At 45.9% G+C, this 24,891-nt stretch overlaps 1 protein-coding gene and 1 long non-coding RNA gene across 5 annotated transcripts; both read right to left on the reverse strand.

Moving 5' to 3' along the window:
* Nucleotides 1-1,080: 1,080 nt before the first annotated feature.
* Nucleotides 1,081-22,681, reverse strand: LOC112671051 (uncharacterized). Of its 3 annotated transcripts, none has more exons than XR_004815953.2 (4): nt 22,259-22,677; nt 15,569-15,657; nt 13,432-13,722; nt 1,081-3,247 (listed from the first exon to the last, which is right to left on the reverse strand). XR_004815953.2 is itself a non-coding variant. In XM_025464884.3 (4 exons), the coding sequence occupies exons 1-3, from the start codon at nt 22,091-22,093 to the stop codon at nt 13,571-13,573; spliced, it is 816 nt and encodes a 271-aa protein (XP_025320669.3). In that variant the 5' UTR covers nt 22,094-22,680; the 3' UTR covers nt 1,081-3,247; nt 13,432-13,570. The 3 variants fall into 3 exon arrangements, 2 of the variants coding, with proteins under 2 accessions (XP_025320669.3, XP_025320670.3); XM_025464884.3 differs by having other exon boundaries at nt 21,519-22,680; XM_025464885.3 differs by lacking the exons at nt 1,081-3,247; nt 13,432-13,722 and adding an exon at nt 14,184-15,053 and having other exon boundaries at nt 21,519-22,681.
* LOC112671052 (uncharacterized) lies at nt 17,879-20,665 on the reverse strand. Of its 2 annotated transcripts, none has more exons than XR_007410583.1 (3): nt 20,059-20,665; nt 18,676-18,768; nt 17,879-18,551 (listed from the first exon to the last, which is right to left on the reverse strand). It is a non-coding gene; the product is annotated as an uncharacterized LOC112671052 (long non-coding RNA). The 2 variants fall into 2 exon arrangements; XR_007410582.1 differs by having other exon boundaries at nt 18,676-19,415.
* Nucleotides 22,682-24,891: the final 2,210 nt, after the last annotated feature.

The following is a 24,891-nucleotide window of genomic DNA, read 5'->3' on the forward strand; positions in this document are numbered from 1 at the left end:
CACAGCGCAGGGCCGAGGAGCAGGCTCCCAGGCCTTGAGGGGGCTGGGAACTCGGAAGGGCAGGCGGGGACGTGCCAAATGTTTCGGGGGAGCCGGGCAGCCGGGGCTGGGTGATCAGCTCCACGAGGAGGCCGGGGGTGTGGGGGGAGGCCGGCGGGTGGGGGTCTAGGCCCCGCAGCTGCCACCCCCTCCGAGCTCCTGTGACCTTGGGCAAGTCACCAGATCCAAGTCATCTGGATCCTTCTTCCTGGGTTCTAAAATGAGGGCAGGCGGCTTCCAGCCTCCGGGAGGGAGGGAAGTGCTCACTGACGTGTGCACAGATGACAGATTCCACCCGAAGCCCCCGAGTCGCGGTGATCTTCGTGGAGCCGGGCTGTGCTCTGGCTCCGCCATAACCATTTTTACTTGTTTGAAAGGAGGAGGCCTGTCACAGCCCAGGGTGCCACCAACGGGGGAGAAGAAGTCTCCCTCCTCCCCCCTTCTTTGTAATCGACAGCAAATTCATAAAACAAAGAGGCTTTTTTATTTCATTTTGTCAATAAACCTGGCAATGGAAATACCAATTTGAACAGCAATTTTCCCCCTGGTCTGAGCTGAAATTGGCTCTGGATGAATTGTTTTTCAGTCTTTACATGTAAATTCCCTGCACACCCCTCGCTCTTCCAGGCAGTCCTGGGACATTCCCCCGCTACGCTGCCGCTGTTCCGTCCAAACCTCTGGTTCCTGGAAACAGCACGCTCTTACACGGCAACGACCCCCGTGCCTCCTGCTCCAAGGCCCAGTCACAGAAGGGGTGCTGCTGCCAGGGGCTGGGAAAACCTGCAGGTCTCACATGGCCCCGCGGACGAGGGGAGCCGCAGCCTGTCCAGGCTTGGTGGAGCGAGGGCCCAGGGCAGAGATGCCCTGGGCACTCCCCTGGCCTGCATCCCCCTTTCACTTCCAGAAACACTCACTGGATCCCAGCTAAGCCCAAGACCAAATCATAGGGTCAGGTTCTAGGAGGTTCTAAACAAATCTGAGACTGATGTCATCATAGAACAGGGTTGTCACAGTTAGCAAATCAAAACACACACAAAAAAATTTGAGTATAACTATGCTCTTAATTTTATTTGAGATATACTTATGTCGAAAAATTATTCATTGTTCATTTGAAATTCAAATTTAACTGAGTCCCTGTACGGAAGAGCCTTAGCCTCCTCCTCCCTCACATTATTATAAATCAGATACATAGGTTTTAGGGATGCCAACCATTTGCCCCTCGTGATGCTGAAGTCGAAAGGCCAAAATGGTCCAGGCTTTTTAGAGAGACAGATGGAACTTCTAGTTCCAGCTCTGTATTATCCATCCAGCAACAGTATTATCTTGAGGTCAGTTCATTTCTTTAGGCCTTAATTTATTCATCTGAGACATGTGAACAACAAATAGTCTCTACCTCACAAAGGTGAGGATTGCATGGATTAGACAACACATATATAATATTTTTAGAGCCGTGCCTGGCACACAGTAAGCATTCGGCAAGTTCTTATAACTGATGTTTAAAGTTTTCACGTATAGGGATCCCTGGGTGGCTCAGTGGTTTAGCACCTGCCTTCGGCCCAGGGCATCGTCCTGGGATCCTGGGATCAAGTCCCACATCGGGCTCCCTGTATGGAGCCTGCTTCTCCCTCTGCCTGTGTCTCTGCCTCTCTTTCTCCCTCTCTGTCTCTCATGAATAAATAAAGTCTTTAATAAAATAAATAAATAAATAAAGTTTTCACGTATAAATCAGGTTTCAAACAGTATAGTAACATGAAGCAAATGGGTAAATCATCAGTCACAAACATTTTTCTCAGACCTGATACTTAATTTTGATATCCGTGAAAGGTATTACCATTCCTTCCTGTAGGTGAAGGTTACGTATATTTATAGAACCTATTGCGATGAAATGACAAAGTTGGAGGCTTGGGAAAAAAAATGTTTTGATTCTCAGGTCAGTATTTTTTCTAAGCATATTTCAATTCTCTGGTGCCAGCCCTCGAGTGGATTATTATGGGAGGTGTAAGATGATATGGAGTTACTCCCGAAACCGAAGTACGGGACACTGCCTTGCTGCTTCAACTGAAATTTGGAGTCTAGTTCTTTCCCTTATTCTCCTCTTAGGGGGGGAAAGAGAAGTTGACCCAGTTAGGAACAGCGTGAGGTGCCTGAGCACACTGACAAGATACACATCTGCAAATTATAGGCTCAAATTATAGGTTCGTGGTGTGGGCATATGGGGCAGCTTGCCCCAGCTCGGGACAGTCTGGGTTCTCTCCTTCATTCCACAGGGCTTCGGCTGTTGAAACGAGTCAGAACTCTCCCTCGGCTTCCATTCCTGAAGAAATTCTTTCTCCGCAGTTGTCTAGACCCACCCATATCTTGGGTTGAGGTTAAAATCTAAAGTAGTTCCGGGCACCCCAAGGGGATTAAGATCCCCTCTCTTCCCAGGTTCTAAATCTCCCTGCACTAGCAGAAATTGGATATGCTGCCTTAGTTTCTCCGATGGCTGAGAACAGAGGCCCCCAGAAGGGGGCACGCAGAAGATGGGCAGTTAGGCCCCTCCTGAAGGCCAGCACAGTGGTGGCCACTTCGTTCGCCAAGGCAGGGGGATGGTCCACGGTGACGGTGGATGCATTCGGTGCTAGTACAAAGCATGCTGCGACTTCCAGGGACAACACCTACTCTGTCTACTTTCTCGATGTTGGGAAGGTCTTGCTTTGATCACCCTACTATTCTTCACATTTTAAACTCCCCCAGCAGCAGTGATGGGTGAATGATACATTAACTTACAAAAAAGGACAAACAGCAGAGCATGAGAAAGTCCCAATTCCTAATATATATATATATTCTGCAGCTGATAGGAATCCATATCTAAAACCCAATGGCCAGTTCCCTGTCCTAAGTTTTCAGCCTAAGACATTCTCAAGAATTCTCTCTAACTTCCTTTTTGAATAATCTAAAATGCTGCAGGTTCATCTTTTTTACGTTCCCAGCCCTACTTCTAATCAATTTTCTTTCACACTTTCCCGTCCTCCAGATAAATCAAATGCCAATTTATCTTCTTCTTCCTTATTTTCTGCCTCCTTTCATTTCATCTCTGCTCGTCACTAATCAGCTCGTGCAAGCATCCACATGTACATTCCGTGTACATTTGATAGTTCTTGTTTGCAGCAAGGAGCGTTACCTCAAATTCGTCAAATACCCAAGCGATAAGGAAGCGCGCTATTAACTGCAAGGAAACAAAGTAAAATATTTAAGGCAATTAGAGAACAATTCAAACTAGTAATACGATTAATGACTAATAAAGTGTCTATGCAGCTCTACAAGGGCACAAAGAACAGAACACCCTGAATCTTCTTCGATCTTCACAATATGTGATCTAACCTGATAATAGAGAAAACAGAATGGTGGAGAGGAGTGAAAATGGCATTTATCGTCGAATAGATTAGGTTTGAATTGCAACTCCGCCAGCTAATGCATTGCATGGTACCTGGCCAGCAGGACGCAGGCTCACTTTCCTCAGTTCCAAAATGGGATCAAGAATAACCGAGATGCAAGAGTTTGTGATCATTAGTACGGATGCATATAGAATGTCTTGTTCATGGTTGGTGGCTTATTATGATCCTCATTTAATGATTTAATGTATCAGGAAACAGAGACCCAAAGAATTTTACAAGCTTGTTTGAGGTCGTATGACTAGTAAGTGGCACAGCTGGGATTGAAATGAGGCTTTTATGAATTAAAACCTCTGTGTGGCCCATCACATCATGACCAGAGACTTTAGTTCAGTGCTTCTCAGGACCTACTGTACACACCAATCACCGAGAATCTTGTTAAAATGTAGATCTTAATATGAGATTCTCTGCAATTCTGCACTTTCACAAGCTCTGTCCCAGATGATGCTTACCCTGTAGGTCCACACTTTGATAGCAAAGACATAAAGTGAGTACTAACCAGAATTTAGGAGTACCCCAGGGTGATGCAGGTGGGCCTGTAAGAATTGAGGCTTTTATGTCTGACTCTGGGTTTCAGCTCAGGTCATGATCTCAGGGTCATGGCATCAAGCCCCATGTAGGGCTCCAATGCTCAACGGGGAGTCTGCTTGAGATTCTCTCTCCTGCTCCCTCTGCCCACCCCTCCCCCCCAAAAATAAGTAAATAAATATTTTAAAAAAGAATTGAGGTTTTTAGTGCTAGCGATAAAGATAGAATGCAAAGGTGGCAACCATTTATTCAATGTGTGGAATGCTCGTCAGGTGCATGACTAAGAGTCAAGTGCCCAGGATATAAAGATGAACCAGATATGCTGAGAAGCACATACGTTAACAACAACTTCAGTGGATGGGCCTAATGTATTTGGACACCGGAGGGAGATCCACACGATAAGAGAGAAACTCGGGGCATGTGTGTGCAAATGTAGAATAAGGACAGATGATGGAGAACGCTGATCAACTCCTCAAGGGCCTATAACCTCCATCCAAGCCCACATGGAGCCCACCGTAGGTTCGAAAACAAGGTCAAGTTTAAATCTGGGTTGAAATAGGATGGAAACCAAGGATGCCCACCCCCGGGCTATTGTAGAAAGCAGAGGTGAGCTGTTGTGGGCTTAGCTTTGATAGAAACTGAGGCAACGAAGAATGAAATAGAACTCTAGGACACACTGAGGAGAACCACGTTGCAGGGAGCACTGGACTTTAAACTCTGAGTGATGCCTGGGCTCCATTATAGCTCTGCCTCATGGGAGCCATTTCTGAGCTTCCGCCTTTTCATCCATAAAATACCGACCATCTATTTCAGGGACCGCTGGGAGGATTAAATAAGATAATGCACGTGGATGCCTTTGAAAACTCTGAAGCACTATATAAATTAAGGAGCTATTATTATTAAGTTTCTCATACAGTATCTGACACATTATCACTGAATTAATTAAGTAATGAAAGAACAGAATTTAATGAATGCTTGGCTATGAAGAATGAAGAAGAGGAAAAAAACCAAAGGTGATCTCAAAATGTCCAGAGTTCTAGAATAAGAAAATAGTTGCACTGTGTTTGATGGGACTGGGGAAAGGGAATCCACGGGGGAATGAGACGGGAGGGGGGTTGGTAAATCTTATGAGAGACTTGGCCTTGATAAGGCTGAGAGTCCCAGAAGCAGGACATTTCTCTGACTCTCAAAAGCAATCTAGGATTTCTAATATAACTTCAGGTAATTTTTATCATCGCAACACCACCCATCGTCATTTGGTGCCCAGCTGGTTGGCCTTGGACTAGGTTTTGCTAAGCGTTTGTCACCTCACCTATAAAATAGACATACAGATAATACCTGCCTCAAAGGAATGCTGTGATGACTACGACTTATAATACTTATAAAGCTCTTCAGCCAGCACGTGGCACGTTCTGGGTTCTTCATAACACCTCCCCCCCCACCCTGTTGCTACTGTCATCATTGTTATTATTAGGGTCATGTGTGGAACCCAGAGTGGGGCTTGAACTCACAACCCTGAGATCAAGATCTGAACTGAGATCAAGAATCAGACACTTAACCCACTGGGCCACCCAGGAGCCCCAGTTATAGTGACGTTTAAAAAGGAAAACAGAGAGACACAGAAACAGCATGGGTCCAGATCAAAACACAAAGAGCGTTGAAGCTATAGGGACCCCAAAGATCATGGGTCCAGGTCTTCCCTATCCACGCTTCTATCATTTACAAATGAGGAAACTGAGGCCCACAGACGAGGCTAATGATCAATATGATTTCTTTGGGAGAGTTCCCATTGATACCAGGGTGCAAAAAATCTCCAGGCAACTAAGAGAGAAAAAAGTATCTACGGAAAGCACTGATTTGTGAGCTTGCTCCATGGTTAAGGCCATTCTTTTCATCTACGGGGAAGTATATTCCTTCCATGCTGGACTATTAATTAAAATTCAGCGATGCTAATTTTACTGCCAACTTAGGAGATTCTTATTACATTTATTTTCCAGGTAATTGCTGCTTGTACAGGAGTTCAAATAGATGTCTTTTTTAGATGGTGCAATAGATCAGAATTATAATAGTTAAATTCCTCACCCTTCATTTTGCTCCCTCCGATTCTGAAGCCTGCTTACTCAAATACCAAGAGCGCCCTCCCTCCTTCTCTCTCTCCTTCCCTCTCCTGTGCGCTTGGGTGCCTTAGTCTATCCTGTGTTCTCTCTCTCTCTCTCAATGATAAGATCTACAGAGGCGTGGATCAGCAAAATAGAGTTTCTGTTTTCTTTTTCGCCATTTTATCCAACCATTTCCCCTCCGAGGAAGAACCAAAAGTAATCTTTTACATAGGTGTGGAAAGAGATACCAAGCACTTCTTCTTCCACCACCATTTTTATGCTGATTTCTATCCCCACTTTCCAGATGAATAAATTGATACTCAGAGGAATAATCTCCCCGATGTTACACAGCTAATACAAAAAGGCAGATTCCAGTTCCACCTCCTTTTTTTTTTTTTTTTTTTTTTTAAGCTTGGCTAGGAAAAAAATCCAGGAAAAAAATTGTAATATGCTGTGTACTCCAAAACAGAAAGAAAGAGATGGTGGTAGGGAGCCACTTCCCTCTTCAGGAAGAAGGAAAAAGCATCTGGGTGGGAGCCATGGAGGCAGGTGGCACTCCTCAAGTCCTGTCCCAAAGCAGAGGCCCTCTTTCTCCCTCTGTGTGTCCCTGGGCCTCTTACGGTGGGAAGGTTTCCTTCTCCCTTCTCCATGACATTGAGTTCCGTGAAGATGCCCCGGAAGGATGAGGCCACACTGGAAGGCACTTTTCAGGAGGAAGCAGCAGGTGCCTGAGTCCAGGCACAAACCAGCTTCATAGCTGTGAGCTTTAGTGCTCTTGAGATGCTTGGATCTTCCAGCCCGAGTACCAATTAACTGTATGCTGGGGAAGGAGGTGGTTGACAGGAAGAAGCATATATTAATTTTAAAATCTCAATTCCAGTTGCCTTTAACTGTATCCTTATTATGTGCCAAGCATGATACTAAGAGCTTCCCATGCTTCATCTCCATTTGCCCCAATAACCTTGTAAATTGGGGACCATTATTATAATTGGATCTATTTTATGAGTGAAAAATGTGAGTCTCAATAAATTAAGTGTAACCAGTGTGAGGTCATGTCACTAAAAATCGCCAGGGCCACCTGGGTGTCTCTGACTCCAAAGCCCCTCACTCTGAGTGGCTCCGCAGACTACCCGCCTGGATGTCGTGGGTTGTCTAAATCTTCGGTCCCACAGAGTAGTATTAGGGGAGCAGGGAAGGGAAGTATTGTGACTATCACAGTGGTACCCACACGAAAAGTTTACGTCTCGAGGGAGGTGTGTATGCTTACCTGACAGGGACCACAAGGAAACATTAGCTTGTCTAATTTATATTTTGATGCCACCCTTTGAAAGTACGTACGTATGAGTTTTATAATACAAATAACACATTAGTACAATAGTACATACATAATCCATAAAGAAATAAATATAGGACCTTTCGCAAATTTATTTTACAGATTGGGATCAAACATATTCTTTGTCTTGAGATCTAGTATTGTAGACCCTTAGAGTTGGGAAGGAAGTTTAGAGGACCTCTATTCTGTCTGCTTCCACGCGCCCTGGCTGGGCTTTCCAGGATTAACCTCCAACCTTCGGCTGAGAGCTCTGGGTTTGTAGCTTTTTGGGTGGTTTTTTGTTTTGTTTTGTTTTGTTTTTGTTTCTTGCCACTATTTCATAGATATGGTCACTTTAAGCTCTTCTTTTCTATGTATCCCAACTCGAGGCTGTGCAATCTGCTGACTCGGCGAACACAGACGGGGACCCAGGTACGGGACATGGACTTTCAGGTGAAGGGGGCCCCAGGATTGGCCAACGTGGTGGTGAGCAGACGTATGTGGGAAACCAGCCAGAAGTCATCAGGAGACAGACCCATCCCACACCCCAACACACGAGTCCCTGTGGTGGTGAGAGCGCGTCCATCCTGAGGCTGCTAGCCGGCAGACTTAGCTTGGAGAGCTGCTCTTCTCTTCTGATCTCAGCCCCTCCCCATTAGTTTTCCTTCCTGTGGTTCTGAATTGCAGAAGTCTTCAATCAGCACCACTGAGCGGGCTCTTCTGGAAGAAAACTGTCTTGCACCTGGCTTCTAGGAAACCTGACCTAAAACACTACACATCAGAATCATCTGAGGAAGTTTATAAAAATATCTCTACCTAGACCTAAACTCCTTCACCTACTGAGTCAGGATCAACAGATACTTCATGCGTGAGGGACAGGCAGCTATATGTCTTAGACCCTAGTAGGTATATCTCAGGCATCACTTCTCTCTCAATTTTATTTTGAAAATTTCAAGTGTATAGAAATAATGAAAGAATAATATAATAATAAACACCTACATACTCCCCATCTAGATGCACCAATTATTAACATTTTCCTTCCATTCTCTCTCTCTTCCTCTCTCCTGCCATATCAAAAATCATTTGCAAGTAAATTATAAACGTTATGACGCTCCATTCTTAAATACTTCAAACATGCGTCTTCCAAAAATAAAGACATTCTATATAACCCCTAAAAAGTTAGTATTATTGGCTAATATCACCAAAGTATACTATCCATATTTAACATGAACACTCTTTTTAAGGTCAAGTGTTGAGATATTCTCAACTATGGATACCATAGAAGTTCAGAAAAGGGAAATAGCCCTATGGGTTGAAGAGCAAGGAGAAATCTTCAAGCAGGAAGTAAGATGTGTTTGTTTTTTAAAGATTTTGTTTATTTATTCATGAGAGACACAGAGAGAGGGACCCAGAGACACAGGCCAAGGGAGAAGCAGGCTCCCTGTGGGGAGACTGATGTGGGACTCGATCCCAGGACCCCGAGATCACGCCCTGAGCAGAAGGCAGACGCTCAACCACTGAGCCATCCAGGTGTCCTTGAAGCAGGATTTGAATTGGACTTTGGAGAACTGATATTAGTAAAGAGGAGAATGAAGAAACACTAAAAAGAGGTAAATAAATATATGCAGAGGTACAGAAATGAAAACCAATATGGCTTTTGGCAGGGGGAAATAACTGAGCAGACCCACAGTCCATGGAGTGTAGTAGAGAGAAGCTGTGTAGGCCACATGGAATCAGCACAGAGAGATTTGCAATTTAAGCAATCAAAGAAATGGTTGCCACATACCAAGAAATTTTAAATGTGTCTGGCCTTTAAGAGTCATATCCGGTTTTTAGAATGTATTCAGATGTAAAAGAGGAAGAACAATGTTTAAAGATTTAGAGTCAAAATTTCTTTTTTTCTTTTTTTAAGATTTAATTTATTTATTCATGAGGGACACAGAGAGGCAGAGACACAGCAGAGGGAGAAGCAGGCTGATGCGGACCTCAGTCCCTGGACTCCGGGATCACGACCTGAGCCAAAGGCAGATGCTCAACCCCGGAGCTACCAGGTGCCCTAGAGTCAAAATTTCACTGGGAAATTAATTGGTGATTAAAATCCATTCAACTCACATATTCATTCTACAAACATTTTCTGAGTTCCTATTATTTTCCAGATACCAATCTAAGCAAAGAGAAGTCTTGAAAAGGACAGACAAGGTCCCTGCTTTCCTAAACCTCAGGAGTGTGTGTGTGTGTGTGTGTGTGTGTGTGTGTGTGTGTGTGTTACATGTCCGGTGGGAAGGGCCAGGAATCATTCGATAGTTAAATAAGTAAATGAACAACAAAAGATTCGGTTGACAGTGATACGGTTAAAATAAGAAAAAAATTGAAAGAAACCAATTAATAGTGATTGGGGCCTGGTTCAAATTAGGTATTCAGGAAAAGCAGTATTTAAAGCACTGTTTGCTGGAGCCGGCCACCATTCAAAAGAACAGATTGTTAAGATTTCCGCTATTTGGGGAGCTGTTTGACATTACATTGGTAGCTTTAAGTAGGCCATGGCAAAATATCTACACAAATTGGCAAATGCTACAAATCATGGCTTCTTTCTTCCAGAGAGTGAGCAGGCTGTCAAACATTTGCCAGGGTACCACTGCATCTAAGCTACAGCCTAAATGGCAGAGAAACAGCAGTGTGGAGATCCAGAAGAGGATATGCTAGGGTATCAGAGCAAAGGCTCTACAATGTAGAATAAGCTTGGCATATTTGAGGAACACAAAGAAGGCTAAAGTTTGGTGACACTGGAGAGAGAGAGCAGCACAGGAGAGGGATGGAGATTGGCTGAAACTGAATCACGTGGGACCATGTAGGCCTGTCACGACATTGGAGCTTTTATTCTGAATGTGACGGGGAGTCATGGGTAGATCTTAAGCATTAGGCTAGCGTAATTTGAATTATGTTTTTAAAAGATCACCTTGGTTGTGAGAGAATGGTTGGGAGGAAGGGAAGAGTGACAGCAAAGAGCTCAGCTAGGAGTTTAGTGCTTACAAAGCAATGAGTGTGCAAGGTTATTCACTGAAGACAGCGTGGTGTCACAGCAAAATACTGGAACCAGCCGAACTGTCCATTAATAGCAAAGGAAGTGGAGTGATAATGCTCTTTGCATATAATGCGACTGCTCAACTGTTGTTTTTTAAAAAAAAAAAAGATTTTTTAAAATTTAAGATTAACAAAATATCTCTAAGATATATTATTAAATGAAAAAGAAGCTGATGCAAACCAGATTGTAAAGGATGCTGCGCTTTTATGTAAAATGGGGGGCAGGGTACAAACGAGACTTTGTTGGGATTTGTATGTAAATACGTTGCAAATTACCTAAAAGTGGTTATAAGAAACTGCTAATAGGTCAAAGCATATGCAATTATCATTTTGGAGGTCAAAATAATTTTTAAACATCAGCAATTGCATATGATTTGGCCCAAAAGTTGTTATTTGTGTTGCTGTTTTATTTGATGCTGCTTATAGGCTAGTGAATAGATGCGGTACAGTCTTATGAGGGGCACTTCTTCCTTATGCCCTTTTACGATTTATTAAACTGTGAAAAACTGATCTCTTGTTCCCTATTTTAAAATTAGGTAAATGATTGATAGGTAGATGACAGAGCGAGGGAGAGATGAGAGGCTCATGCAAAAGTCCAATAAAAGTTTATGGGACCCGAGACTAGAGTGTGAGAAAAGACAGATTTGGGATGTCATTTTGAAGTAGAGTTGATAGGACTCACTGTTAGATTTGTGTTTGGGGTGATGCAATTAAGAAAAAAGAGGAAGCAAGGAGAAGTCCTCACTTAAGCAATTAAATAGAGTTGCTCCAGCAACTAAATCAGTGATGCAATCATCTACAAAGACAGGAAAGATGGGGGCATCGAGACGCTGAGAAATGTTCCACGGAGAGAGCTGTAGACACCCAAGTGGGTGCGCCAATTAGGAAGTGAGACAGCCAAATCTGGGGTCGGGGAGGGGGCTCAGGGCTTTGAGCTCTAAAGTCAAGAGTTCTCTCAACTGTCAGAAGGGAGAGGAGGGTATGTTCAAAGGGGACTCTGCCAACTTCAAGGCTCTTCCTTTTCCCTTTGTCCGGGAACATCACAGAGGCTTGCCCGATAGGTAAACCGAATGTCAGGGAGAAATGAGTAAACTGAGAAAATCGGAACATGCTTCCTCACATTGAAACGCCCTTGCGCCTACATATCATGTGTCATTCACTCCGTGCGCACTTGCACACATCATCGAGGCAGTCGGGAGGAGAGGTTTTCGAGGGTGGCACCATTGCTCGGGGACCAATCTCGGCTCCCCAGCGACTGGAGGACTGAGTTTCCTGAGTGTCAGATCCTGCACGTCTTCCCACCCGTTCAGTGGGAGGCGCGGAGGCACAAAGTAAGTTCAAACAGGGGCAAACCCGAAATGATTCTACTCCCTCCCCCCCCAAAACTACCTAATCCAACTGTAAAAAATAACTCAAAGAGAAATGGAACTCGGTGATGGGAGAAGGCAATAAACCGACCTGGGCATATGTGGGACTGAGGATAAAAGAGTAAGTGACAAAAACAAGATAAATGGAAACATGATCAAAATAAAAACTTTTGAGAGATCTAATGTTTGGGATTCTCTGCCTAGGATTCAGGCTCAGTACCCAGCAGGGTTTGAAGTGAGCTTGGCAGTGGGGAATGGAGCAGAGTCTCTGTAGGTTTGCAGAAGGAGCATGAAAACGCAGGCTCTGAACACAACCGCACACACTTATCTTCAGAGAAGATGGTCCCCCGGCGCTTCTGGCGAGTGCCGAGCTGTTAGCCTTGCATCCTCGCTCAATTCTAAAAACGGATAATTAAATTCTATTGCTCTAATGAAATTCCCCCTGTCGTTTACACTGCAGAGTGTACATGGAGCCTTCCGGGAGACCGGGCGGGGGGTGGGGGGTGCCCACCCTAAGCAGGAGCTCATCTACGCAGCACAGAGCAAAACAGAGATGAGTCATTAGCTAATGAGGGTGAGCCCTGAGCGTGACTCGAGTGAAAAATTCAGGCCTGAAACCGGACAAGATGAGATCAAAATATTTTATGTTCTTTAGGTGCGGGGCTGTCCTCACTGAACAAAATCCAGGTAATGGCCACGCATGTGCTTAGTTTGGTGTTATGAGCATCTGGGTCTTAGTTCGCCCTGGAGAGAAATATGCATAACGGGTAGGCTAACAGCTCTCTTGTCTACTCGGAAATCTTCCAGAAAAAGAGGATAGGACCGTATATAGTAGCATACGTTGTTCTTATACTTACTACTATTATTGGATCCATGACTGACAAGGAGGGAAGATGGTATGAAACGCATGCAAAATTTTAAGTACACATATATTTATGAATATACATTTGAGGGTTCTTATGGGACTCCAAAAGTTTGGTGCACTGAAGATTCTTACAGAAAATTTTTAAAAATATTAACTCCTATTTCCTCTTGGAACGTGGGGCCACGAGACCCTCGAGATCACCGTGGTGCTCTTAGGTTGGCCTGCTCCAGTCAGTGAGACAGCACAGGCCCAGGAGAGTCTATTTTTATCATCTGTGTTACCTTCTTATTCCCTTTTTAACAGTGAGAACTTGCCACTGACCCTTGCAGGGAGATCATTAAGCAACAGCAACAATAACAACAAAACCCCAACACCTCTGGGACCAAAGAGGCACCAAAAAATATACATTGATATTATAACCGGAGACAGGAACCTAAGGGGTGTGTGGGGGAGGAATGAATTAAGGGAGCCATCATGACAGTGAAATGCATTATTACCTAGTTATTCAATGCACTCTTGGCTTTTCAGGTGATGAACTTTTCACACCAGAAGTGGGGAAATTAATCAACTTTTCCTCCCCGTATGTCTCTTTGTGTCTTCTTACTGTCTCATCTAATTGTTTTGCACTCAATATGGACATTGTTCTCATTTCAACTTTCCCTGCAAAGCTCGGGCGCCCTTACGTGACCCTGAAACACATTCTCACCTCATCCAGCATAACGTGCCTCTAGTTTCTGCAGCGTTTCCTCAAGCAGACATGAATGAGGAAGTTCCTCGGCTTCTTTTATGACAGTCGTGCGATCCCAGAGCCTCACCTCCTGCTTCATCGCGCTAGTACAAACTTCTCAGTTTCCCTTGCTGCCTTCAACAGACTCTCCTGTCCTCTCCCAGGCACCCAGGAGGACCACGAGGTGTCCAAAGCGGTCGGTGACCCCTAGGACGGGACCTCGTGAATTCTTCAAAAATGTCCCATTCCACCTGTAGGGTAATGCCCTTGCTGCAAAAGAGATCACAGATGATTCTCCCTTTGTCTCAAAGATTAACAAGAAAGAGAGAGTTGGGAGAAACCTTCAGGATATATCCAATTTCTGACTATCTCGTGATATACAGACTAAACTTCTGGAAGGCTAAATAAACTTTGTAATTATTACTCAGAGTTTTTCCCATTGTGTAGAATGTGGTCTTCTCTCCTGCAACACAACCCATTTACATGCCTTTAGAATCATCCTGGGAATTTAAGACCTTCTGAACACCAAGCTAACGAAGGCCCTGGCCGTCAACTCTCAGGTTTAAAACCATCTATCTGAGCCCAGTGTTGACATCACTCCTATGTGACAAATTTACAAAGGAAGAGACACAGCCTGGCGCATGAAATATAAGATGATTCTATGTCTTAAGTACTTAAAGTCTATTACCAAAATAGGTGTGCAATGTTGCCGTTATAAATATCATGCTTAACACCTTTTGATTCTTTTTACTCTGAAGTGTCCAACCTATTACGGAACAAAGAAAGACCGTCTTTTAAATCTCGCTCACTTCAGCTTCCTCAGAGATGGATGGGCCCCCTCTGAAGCCCAGTTTCACATAAAAGCACGGCAGTACACTGCTGTAAATCTCTTTTACATCAGCTTTTATGTGAGCCAGGTCTGGGTTGGGCTTCATTATCCCCCTTTTTTTGTTTTGTTTTGGATTTTTTTTTTTGACTGAAAAAAAATATGTAGTCTCCGGCAATTCGGATGATCTGCTTTGTAAATAACATGAATGCACTTGGGCTTAGAGAAAACCACTTGGGGCATGTGGAGCCCTAGGTCTGTACTGGTGTGAAGGGATGAGCCATCCGCTCGCAGAGGGGCCTCCTGGGCCATGTCCCTGCAACTGTGCTCCCTCTGGCCCCTGCCAGGTCTCTGGATCACCCTGCTTTGGTCTGCTGAAGCCATTGCTGGCCTTGACTTCTCAAGGCCAGGCCCCAAAATGCCTTGCTGAAACTGGGGGGAATCCATACATGTCAACATCTTGAGTCCATCATGTGGTCTCCTCAGGAATGCCCGTAAAAACTTTGAGTTGTATCTTAATGTCAGCAGCTGTTAGAAGTCGTGATTCTCTGATGCGACCACATGTGTACTTCTTGAGCTGTGCCTGGACAAATGCAGCCTTTTAACCACTAGTTACAGGATCTGAATTAGATTTTAATCAACTCCAATTCAGCTAGAACGAAGGGTGTCATCGTGCAGAGTGCAATGGAACGAGCGAAGGTCCCGGTTGGTTGGCTGTGTGGTTTGGGCAGGTCAGTTTCTCTGAGCTGCTGCTTCCTTGTTCCTAAAGGAGGGGCTGTTACAGATAATCTTAGAGGTTTTGTCCGATTCTGTATGTTTCTCTGGGACTGTGGTTCGGGGATCACGGGGTGCCCTATCACAGAGGAGAGGAACTGCCAGTCCTTGACTGGGTTTTATCTGGCTTAGGGTAGCATAGCTTGGATCCCTGACAATTGAGTCCGGAAAATGTTTACTTTCCAGATAGCTGTCCTGTCCAGAACAAAACTTCAGATGAGTTAAAGATTAACTGGAGCCGAGGATCTTTTTTCTAGCAATAATGTAATGTCTTAAAGTACTCTGCTGGGATTAAAATGGTGGACTAGATCAACACTCATTTGCTTCCAGTTTCCTCTAAAAAAAACAATTGAAATATAAGTACAGATGTGTAAAAAGAAATAAAATATTACTAATATGGAATAGCTATGAGAAGAGGGGCTTGGATATGGGGGTGTCATTCACAAGCAGGCATTTTAATGCATTTCTCAGAGACAGGAAGCAGAGCTGAATAATGAAGCGGGTACAGAAGATTACCTGCATCCTGCAGGCAGCTGCGAGGTGAGGTGTCTCCATCCTGCCCCACGGAACCCTGTGAGGTTCTGAGCTGGGAAAGAGCAGGCATCCTGGAGGGAGGGAATGAAAAGTCAGTCTGAAAATACAGGAGGATAAAAATGTTTGCTGAGGAAGTCAAACACGTTGCAGAAAGTGAAGGCTTTTAGTTCAGCACGTTGACACTCTTTGTTGGGGTCTGCCTCTTACGCCCCAGAGCCCACAGTCAGAATTCCCAATTATTCTCTTAAGTATCACTATGTAAATAAGGATTGCTTGGCATGGGGGAACCAGGAGCAGGAAAGACAAAGGCTTAGACAAACAAACAGGAAAAACAAAAAACCTGCAAGATGAGGCATGATTTTAAAACCAGAAGAGAACTTTCATCATCGTCACCATCGCATCATCATTATCACTGATGGATTGGAGAAGATACTTTCCCCATTAGGAAAAAGAGAAAAACCGGACGGCGAGCATGGGCTCACGAACGTGAAAAATACAATTGACAGATTTTAAGAGCTATAACTCGAAAACGAAATTAAGAAAATAGCCCAGATATAAAACAAAAAATCAAAGACAAAGAAATTAAAGGGAAATGTAAGAGGTAAGGAGGAGCAGGTCAAAAGATCTAACACCAGCTAAAGTGAGCCTTCAAGAGAGAAAATGGGATAATGGGAAGAGACAATCGTGGACAAAACAATAGATGAGAATTTCCAGAGTTGAAAAATAATGAGTTTTTAGATTTAAAAAAAAAGTTTACATCTACATATGTTTCACTGACAAAAAGAGAATTCTGAAAGCTTTCAGAGGAACAAAATAAAGTTGCCTATGCAGGTATGAGAATCGGGCCCACATCCCGCCTTACTTCTAGTTAGCAACCTGCCATGCTTACGATGTTTGAAGGGAATAGAATTTTAATCCAGAGTGCTCACCTGGACAATCAACCAGCTGTAAGGGTAGAAACTCACTCTTACAAATGTAGGGGCTAGAAAACTTTACTTCTAAACCAACTTTGGGGGGAAAATTGTTTGAGAGTGTACTCCATAATCCCAGAAGAGGAAAATGTGATGCAGGAAACAGGATCTCCTTTAAGGGAATGGCAGAGGCCATGTCGTAACACCTGCTATGTGAAGCCTAAAAAGCCACGCACAGAGTTTGGAGTAGCATGGATCCCCAGGATGGAGGTGAGCAGGGAACAGTGGAGACTTCTGAGGGTAGATGGTGTAACTGAGAGTTTGAAAAACATTTAAAGCCCCTACAAAGGCAATGGTACAAGAGAAAGGTAATTATTCCTCATGAAAAAAATATTGTATCAGATATTCATGTTCTAAATAAGAGGCAATGTAAAGTGAGGCATGATTCTAAGCAAATGATAGGGTATGAGAAAAGAGAATCTATTTGACTTTGAATCGAGGAATAGTCTCCTCGAGAGGACACCCATAGAGAAGGAAATATAATCTCAGCCCTCTCCTTGGCCAGAGATTGAATAATATTTTTCATGGTCACAATAATTTAAATGTTATTTATTAGTTTTCAACTTTTAAAGAAAACCCATGTAGGGGTGTGTGTGTGTGTGTGTGTGTGTGTGTAGGGAGAAACAGAAGCCTTTCTTGTGCTGCAGACCAGAATATAAATGATGTATCAGCCTTGTCAACAAGACAGAAAGGAACATGATATAGAAGGGGAAGTAAAGGAAAAATAGAGAGTTAGGGTATTCGTGGCCTCCTCTTAATCAGAGAATATTAAAAAAAAATACTGTCAAAAGGCAGTGCTGTTTTTATACAAGGGTTTAAGTCTATTTAAGTAATTTTCAATGCAACCAAATGGGATCATTTTTGAAAACAGTAATGAAATTTTAAATATTAACAGGACATGTGTGTATGAGAAAGAGAAGCAATAATAACCTAAATTTTCATCATTTGTGTAAGAAGTAAACTAATAGTGACCAAAATGGGTAAATCAAGAAATCTAGCTTTAAGCTCACTTCCTAGGTTGGAACATGGTCTCGACCTTAACCCCACAGCACAATCATGGATGTCTGGGCCCCACCCCGGAGATTCTGATATCATTCCTGCGGGGTGACGCTGGAGCTCCGAGATGTTTTTAAGTCCCCGAGTGAATAAAAGTGCAGCGCAGACTGAGAGCCCCGGCCCCAGAGGGCCTAGAATAGGGCCCCTAGTAAGGCGGTGGGGAAGGGGCCACGCTCTACTGTTCGGTTTATTACCATATGCACAGACTATCTTCACAGAAATTGACTTTACAGCCTTAAAAGTGGATTTGATAACAGGGCGCATCACTAAGGTATCAAAAGCAGGTGAGTCAGGATTCAGAGCATTGTAGGCTCCGGGGCTCTGGGGTTGAGAATGCCTTGGGTGTCCTCTTGTTCTTCCTCCTTCCTTGAGAGAAGAGGATACTGGGGTCCAGAGAGGCTGAGCAATAGGCTGCTTGCCTCGGGTTAGGGGCCTAGTTAGAAGTGCGGGCAGGACTCATAGGTGCCCGCAGACGTCTCCCAAGATCTAAGCATCCTCTCCCTTCTCCTTCTAGTTTCACCTTTATCCTTCCCCCGCAAATGTGGTCTCTGTGTCCTATCTTCCTCTTTTCATTTTCCCGACTCCCTGCCTCTGAACCGCACTGTCAAGAAAACACAGAGGAGGAGGTAGGTGTTAGGGAACAAGACTCCATCTCCCTGAACTGGAATGGGCTTTCTCGTTGTTAATGTGGGTGGGCTTCATCCGCATGAGGCCACGTTCCCTAAATTATCCTGCATTTGACGTCTGCTTGGCCTTCAGCGGCCTTGACTTGCCTGTGAGCCTCCGTGGAGAGATGGTTCTTCATCGCAGCTGCAAAGACACCTCCCCTTCAGAGAAGGAAGCTGAGTGAGGGGCTCGCCCGATGTTCCACATCCCGTTACGGAGAAGCTGATTTTACTTCTTTCCTGGCTGTTTCAGCTCTGTGTTTCTTCTTTCCCCTTAGATCAATGTGAAGGACGCATAGATCTCCACCCTTCTTCCCACAGCCATGGAGAAATATGGCAGGGCCAGCGACAAAGGTAAGAGATTTATAGACCCCACGAGATCCCAATTAATACAAACCAGAGGGACTGCTCTCTGCCTGCCACTTCTGAGGACCCTGGACGTGCAGCCACATCCTCTCGTAAAGCACAGCATGTTGACACTGGAAATAAACTATCAGTAAAGGTGCTCAGAAAATGCTTTATATGCATTCCTGAGCCATATTCTGTATTTAAACTCCAGCTTTTTAGTATAATTTTAGTCTTGGAACTTAACATTTTTACTGCCTTTTTCTCCAAATAATCAATATTGATTTTACTGTATCTGTTATTATCCTGACAGTAAGATTTATCTTGTTGCTTTGCTTTGCATGAGATGATAGTTCATAGAATGAACATTTATTCCATTCCTTCAGAAAAGCTCCTGGGATAATTATCTTGCCCCATTGGCAAATCTTTCAGCTTGTATTGTATTGAAAAATAATAATTGGCTTTGCCCCCTCATCAGGTTTGAACAGCTTTATTATGATTATGTTTGCTGGGACACTGTGATAGCATCTTTACAGATGTGGGGACTGTTAAGGACTCAGAAACCTGAATCCTTTTAAGGGACATCCCTACCCCCAGCTTCCAAGGACCCCATAGGCTGTGAACGGTGCAAAGTACACTAACGGTCCACTTCTCCGATCCAGGGGCCTACCTTCGGCCCAGATGTACACCATCTGCGGCGGTGGTCATAGACGTGAGCAGGGAGGGGCTGAAGATAATGCTGGCACCAGGGAAACTAATCTTCATACTCTTATGCTCACTGTGGCTTGTGCACTAGAATAGTTCACAATATTCAGACTAAACTTCAGAGGGAGCCGCAAGATGTGGTGGAGAGAGAATGAAGACATGGGAAGTCCGTGAGCCTGGGACCTACTCTCTACTAGCTAAGTGGCCCTCAACAAATTACCTGACCTCTCTGAGCCTCTGAGGCCTGACTTACTCAGAACGATAGCACACGAACAGGCCTATTGGTTGTGTTTGTGCATAAATAAATAACATTATGTATAGTGGTTCATAAATGTAGTTGTATCAAATAGTATGTGTTTGTATGATACAAAAATGTAGGAGTTCACGCAACTCGTCCAGAAGCAACAGAGTCGTAGGAACATCTACTTATTCATTCCCTCCTTACTTTATTCGCTCAACAAATATTTATTGAGCACTTGCTGTGTGTATCAGGCTCGGTGCCTGGTGTAAGAATTCCAAGAGGGGATAAAATACAATCCTGCTCACGGATCTTACGGTTGGTTGCAAACACAGACATTGGCCCATTAGTCTCCCAAACGAAAGAAATGTCAGCTGTGGTGAGGTCTGTGGGAGCAGGTATGGGGAGCTGTGAAAGCTTATCATAGGGCTGTCACCCTACGAGGTGGCGCCCCAGCAGAGGATTGAAGGAGGGGGGAAGGTAGCTACTCACTCAGATGGAGGGAAAAGCATTCCAGGCCAAGGGAACAGCAGGACAAAGGAAGCCCACAGCAGTTCCCATGAGGCCCAAAGAGGAGGCCCAAGTGGCAATGTTTGTCCTGGATTATAGGCTTGTGGATTATTTGTGTTTTCTTCTTCAAAATTTCTTTGCTGTGAAGAAAAAGGCGAATAAATAGCCACCGGAGGTAAAGATGGGAATGAGAGGACACGTGGCAAGGTGAAGGGCCGGTTGCCAGCAGAGGATGAAGAAGGTGAGCGGAGGGGAGAAGTTGGGGGGCAGCGGCACGGAGGGGGGTGCCCCGTGTGTGTCACAGGGCGGCCGGGGCATTGACAGGCATGGGGATGGACACATTATGTTTATCAAGAAGGGAAAGCTAAACAAATAGAAACCAAAAAAAAAAAACACCAAGTTGTGCGATGAAAACTCACAGTGGGCTGGGCCTGGGGCTATTCCACGTGTGACCTCGAGCGTTTCCTAAACTGCGGCAATCCTCTTCTCCCAAGAAACCACACAGGCCGGCACACGGAGCTCTCCTTGTCGGGGGCCCGTGTCCGCCTGCCACATTCCCTCCTCCCCAGCCGCCTCCCCCACCCCGGAGCTGGGCCAGACGCGGCAGAGGCCCGTGGCAGGTGCTCCTTGGGTGCGGGATCTGGGGATCGGGCTCTAGAGCAGTCCTCAGCACGGGCTTCCGGACGCGGGCCCAGCGCTCGGACCCGCCGCCCCAGCTGACCTGCCAGGAGACGGAGAGTCTGACCCCGACACTCAATTAGCAGAACAGACGGTGTATAACGTATGCTTGACACTGATATGATTTAACGTTAATAACTGGTTTTCAAATATTTATTACAATGGCTGTTTTAATAAATATTTCATGAACGCTATTTTTTTTTTCAGAAAACCCTCTGTTGCCAGCGTTGCTGCCTTAATTTGCCTTAATGAGGATTTTTTAAAATGCAGTGATAAATTGCTTTCCTGCCAGCGTACAGGAGGTGAAGAGGGCTCTTCTGGAAGATCCGTCATCTGGGGCAGCGAACCCAGGAAACGCTGAAGAACCAGCCAAAATAAAAGAAAAAAAATCCCCAAAGAAGGACCGACAGCTGTTGTGCGCGGCTCCTAAGAGGACAGGACCCAGCCTAGACTGGGGGCCCCGCGAGATGGGGAAGCACTTCCAGGACAGACAAGGTCACAGAGCCCTTGAACAGGTGCCTGAGGACCCTGGGACCTCCGGGAAGTCCTGGGGAACGAACGGCCAAGCCCAGCGAGAATCCGGCCTGGGCTGGTGCTGGAAGGGGGCGAAGCCGTTCTGGGGCCTCGCAGCCTGACCAAGAAGCGTCCCAGGGCTCGAGAGAGGCAGCAATGGAAGGGGGGGGGTCCCTGCCTTCTTTGGCCCCACCCCGCTGGAACCCCGGGGGACCCCACGAACCCCCCCGGGTGTCTGCCTCTGTGCTCACCTGCGGGAAGTGCCCACCTGCGGGCTTCGCCTTGCTTTCTGCCCCGCTCCCCACCAACCTACTGCAAACCCTATTCCTTGAAGACATATTGGGCTCCCTGTCCTCTGGAATATCACCGAAATCGGGACGCCTGTCACCCTCCACGTGAGAGGCGCGTCCCCTGTGCCCCGGAGAGCTCTTAGAGCGATGCTGCATCCTGTCCCCAGGTGGGGGACCCCAGACTCGCCAGCAGCGCCCCAGTGGCATTCCATGGCAGTTGGAATTAGCTGCCTTCCCCAATCCAGGCCCCGGAGCCCAGGCCCCGCTGCCTGGTGACCTATTCCCACTGCTGCCACCAGTTCAACAGCTCTACCAAAGTCCACCCTGACCACATCCCTGAGACCCGCCGGAGTCACCTCTCCTGGCTTCTGCTGAGAGGTGACTTCGCCACTGAGAGCCATTGTCACCCTGCTTCGCCCAAACTCCTGTGCCTTTCTGCCCTGAGACATGGGTTGCCATGTGCCTGCGCAAGGGCGGAAGAGCGACCTTCCCTGCTGGGCAGCCCCAGTCAAACCCCTCCATCCCCTACTTCCCATCCCTAGTGGGGGCGCCTTCTGGAAACGTGCCTGTTCCTTCCAGCTGTGCCTCTCTGAGCATCGCACCCGCCCCCCTCCACAGCCGTTTCACTCCCCTAGCCCCTGTCTGAGCCCAGGGCTCCGGCCTTCTGCATTTTATCCCTGGCCTCTGGGGCCTTCACTGACCACAGACGTTAGCTTTAATCGTGTTCAGAGACGTTGTTCCTTAATGATTATGCTCTTCCTGTCATGGCCTCTCCTGGAGGGCCACCGGGGGGCCTGGCTCCCAGAGACGCTGTCCACACTGTAGTCTACCAGGAAGCCCCTGGAACCTCACAGACCTGTTGTCCCGCATCCCCGATTCACCACCCTTGTAAGGCAGTGGTCTCCGTGGACACACTTAGTGAGAACCTAAGCCTAGAAAAAGGGGAGACAGTTAAGCACAGCAGGCATTTAGGCACCTGCTGCGGGCCACACCACACGCTGCAGGTGCAAAGGAGGAGAAGACGTAGACACAACACGGAATCCCACATACAGTTGTTGAATTCTGCAACATACGTACATGCAGAGGCTGAGTTAGGGGCCCGTAGCCAAGTCCAGAAAGGTGCTGAGGGTGGGACGCAGGGAGCACACATGAACCAAGGCTTGAAGTGACCAAGGTTGGCCAAGCGGGTTCAAGAGGGGGTGGGGCACCTCAGAGAATTGCATGAGCATGAGCACCCATTCCCCTGCTCCAGTGATGAAGTTATTATCTACATGGTTTAGCGTCGACAGAGCATAAAATATGCGTCGGAAAATGCCAGGGGCAAAGCTGGAGTATTGGACAGTAACCACGTCATGGAGGAGCTCATTTACCTTTGTGAGAAGCTCCACGTTATCCCAAAAGGTAACAGGAAACCATCGGAGAGTTTCAAAGAGGAATGATACGCCTAGATTCGGGTGTTAAGCCATCACCTTCTCCAGTAGCTCTGGAAAGAGTACTTTTGAGCAGAACAAAATAAGGCAAAAAGCCCAATTGTCAACAACACAGCTCTATACAGACGAGAAAGACCTTAACTAATAATCATACGGCTAATATTTACTGAGTGCTTATTACGTGCCTGATATCATTCAAAGTATTATGTATTCAATGTTCACAGTAGCTCTCCTAGGAAAGCACTATTACAATTTTGATTTTGCAGGAGAGAAAAATAAAGTCCGGGAAGGTCAAGAGCTTGTCCAAGGACATACACAATCAAGGGAGTTGTAGAAAGGACAGGGGAAAGATTGCAGAACGACATAGACGAAGTGCTAAATAAACTGTAAGAGAAGGAATGGGAAGGCAGGGAGTGGTCAAGAGTGATGTCCATTCTCCAGCAGAGGTCACTAGGACATGGGGCCACTGACAAATATGGTGATTAATTTAGAAAAATAAAATAAAATATAGCAGGAGAAAGATAACAAATTCAGCTTGGAACCTGAGCGTGAGGTGCATGTGGGACATCAAGGCAGCGATGACTTCCAGGCAGATGATGGTAAGACAAAGCCTGCGGGTGGCCTAGGAAAACACTCGGGAGTCACCCTCTCAGAGCTGGGAGCTTATCATGTCCAGAGAAGCCTATTTAAGTGCTGAAAATACGCCTGCCGAAGTCAGTGTAATCTGGGAAATGATTCTGGTTCTCAGTTTTGAGAGTTGATAGAAAGTGACTCTAAAAATACAAAGGCACCAGCCCGGCCTATTATAAATAGCCAGAGTTTCCAGGATCTTGGGCCGCCTCTCCGGCTGACCCAGACAGTGGCTGACCGCCTCACTTATTCCTCTGCAAGTCCTGTTGCTGATCCTTTCTTGTTTGAGAGCAAATGGAGGAGAGAACGCATCACATGGTCAGGTGAGTCAGCGCCAGAGGGGCTGGGCTCATGCTGAATGCCAGCAGCATAGCTTCAGGAACTATTGACTGAGCTTAAGACACACACTCACGCACACACACACGTGTGCACACACTAAAGCAAACCAAAACCACACTGATGAAATTACCTGGTGAAGGGATTGAGGCCTGTGTGACCCCCAGCTGCAGAGAAGGTATTCCTGGCCCCCCTCTGGCGGTGCCATCACAGTGCAGGACAGAGAGTGTTTGCAAAGCAAGGGCAGCAGACAATGGGCTCTAATAGAGTCTGTGTGCAGGCTCCTGGCTGCAGCAGGGGTCTCTTCTGGTCGATTGAATACGCTTCTGGGTTTCGTGGCAAAGTGTGATTGGAGCTTCTGATTGTCACAGATCCAGAAGAGGCAAGGTCAGCTTAGGCCTTAGGAGCTGAGGGCAGAAACAGAGTAGTAATTGAGATTTGGAGGAAGACTTGAGCAGAGCCCTCCCAGATGACCACGGGCCTTCTACCTAAACCTTTGGGAGTGGGGGTCATGGACTAAAGCAAGTGTTGGGTCAAGGAAAGGACCCGGATGAAAGCCAATTGTTCAAAGGTTGGCAGAGGAAGGGAAGTCCGAGAGGAAGCAGAAGTCAACCAGGAAACGACGGACAGGAGCAGATGTGATGCCAGACGCGGGAAGCAGGAAGGCGGCAGACCTGGCCAGTGGGCTAGACCATCAAGAGATTCCTCCTCAGGGCAGGGCATGAAGAGAGGCACCTGGTGTGGGGAGCTGGAAAGGGATCATGGACTATAATGTTGGCGTAATAACGGCCTCAAAGGCATTCAGCAGCTGCTGGGAGGGGCAGTGTGTGGGGACAATGATTTTACACAGTGGGGAGTATTAGTTGCCTGGAGCTGCTGCCACAAAATTTCAAACACTGGGTGGCTTAAAACAATAGATATTAATTCTCTCACGGATC

The sequence above is a fragment of the Canis lupus genome, chromosome 5 (genome assembly GCF_003254725.2).
Source record: "Canis lupus dingo isolate Sandy chromosome 5, ASM325472v2, whole genome shotgun sequence".
NCBI classification, from domain to species: domain Eukaryota; kingdom Metazoa; phylum Chordata; class Mammalia; order Carnivora; family Canidae; genus Canis; species Canis lupus.

Bases quoted from the DNA above. Each gene is read 5' to 3' on its own strand.
- LOC112671051 (XM_025464884.3), bottom strand. From the start codon at position 22,093: ATGGGAAGTAGGGGATGGAGGGGTTTGACTGGGGCTGCCCAGCAGGGA. The intron at 15,658-21,518 runs GTGAGCACAGAG...CCCTCCCTCCAG, and splicing joins CAGGTGGGCACTTCCCGCAG to GATGCCTGCTCTTTCCCAGC. The intron at 13,723-15,568 runs GTAATCTTCTGT...TCTCTTTTGCAG, and splicing joins CAGCTGCCTGCAGGATGCAG to CAAGGGCATTACCCTACAGG.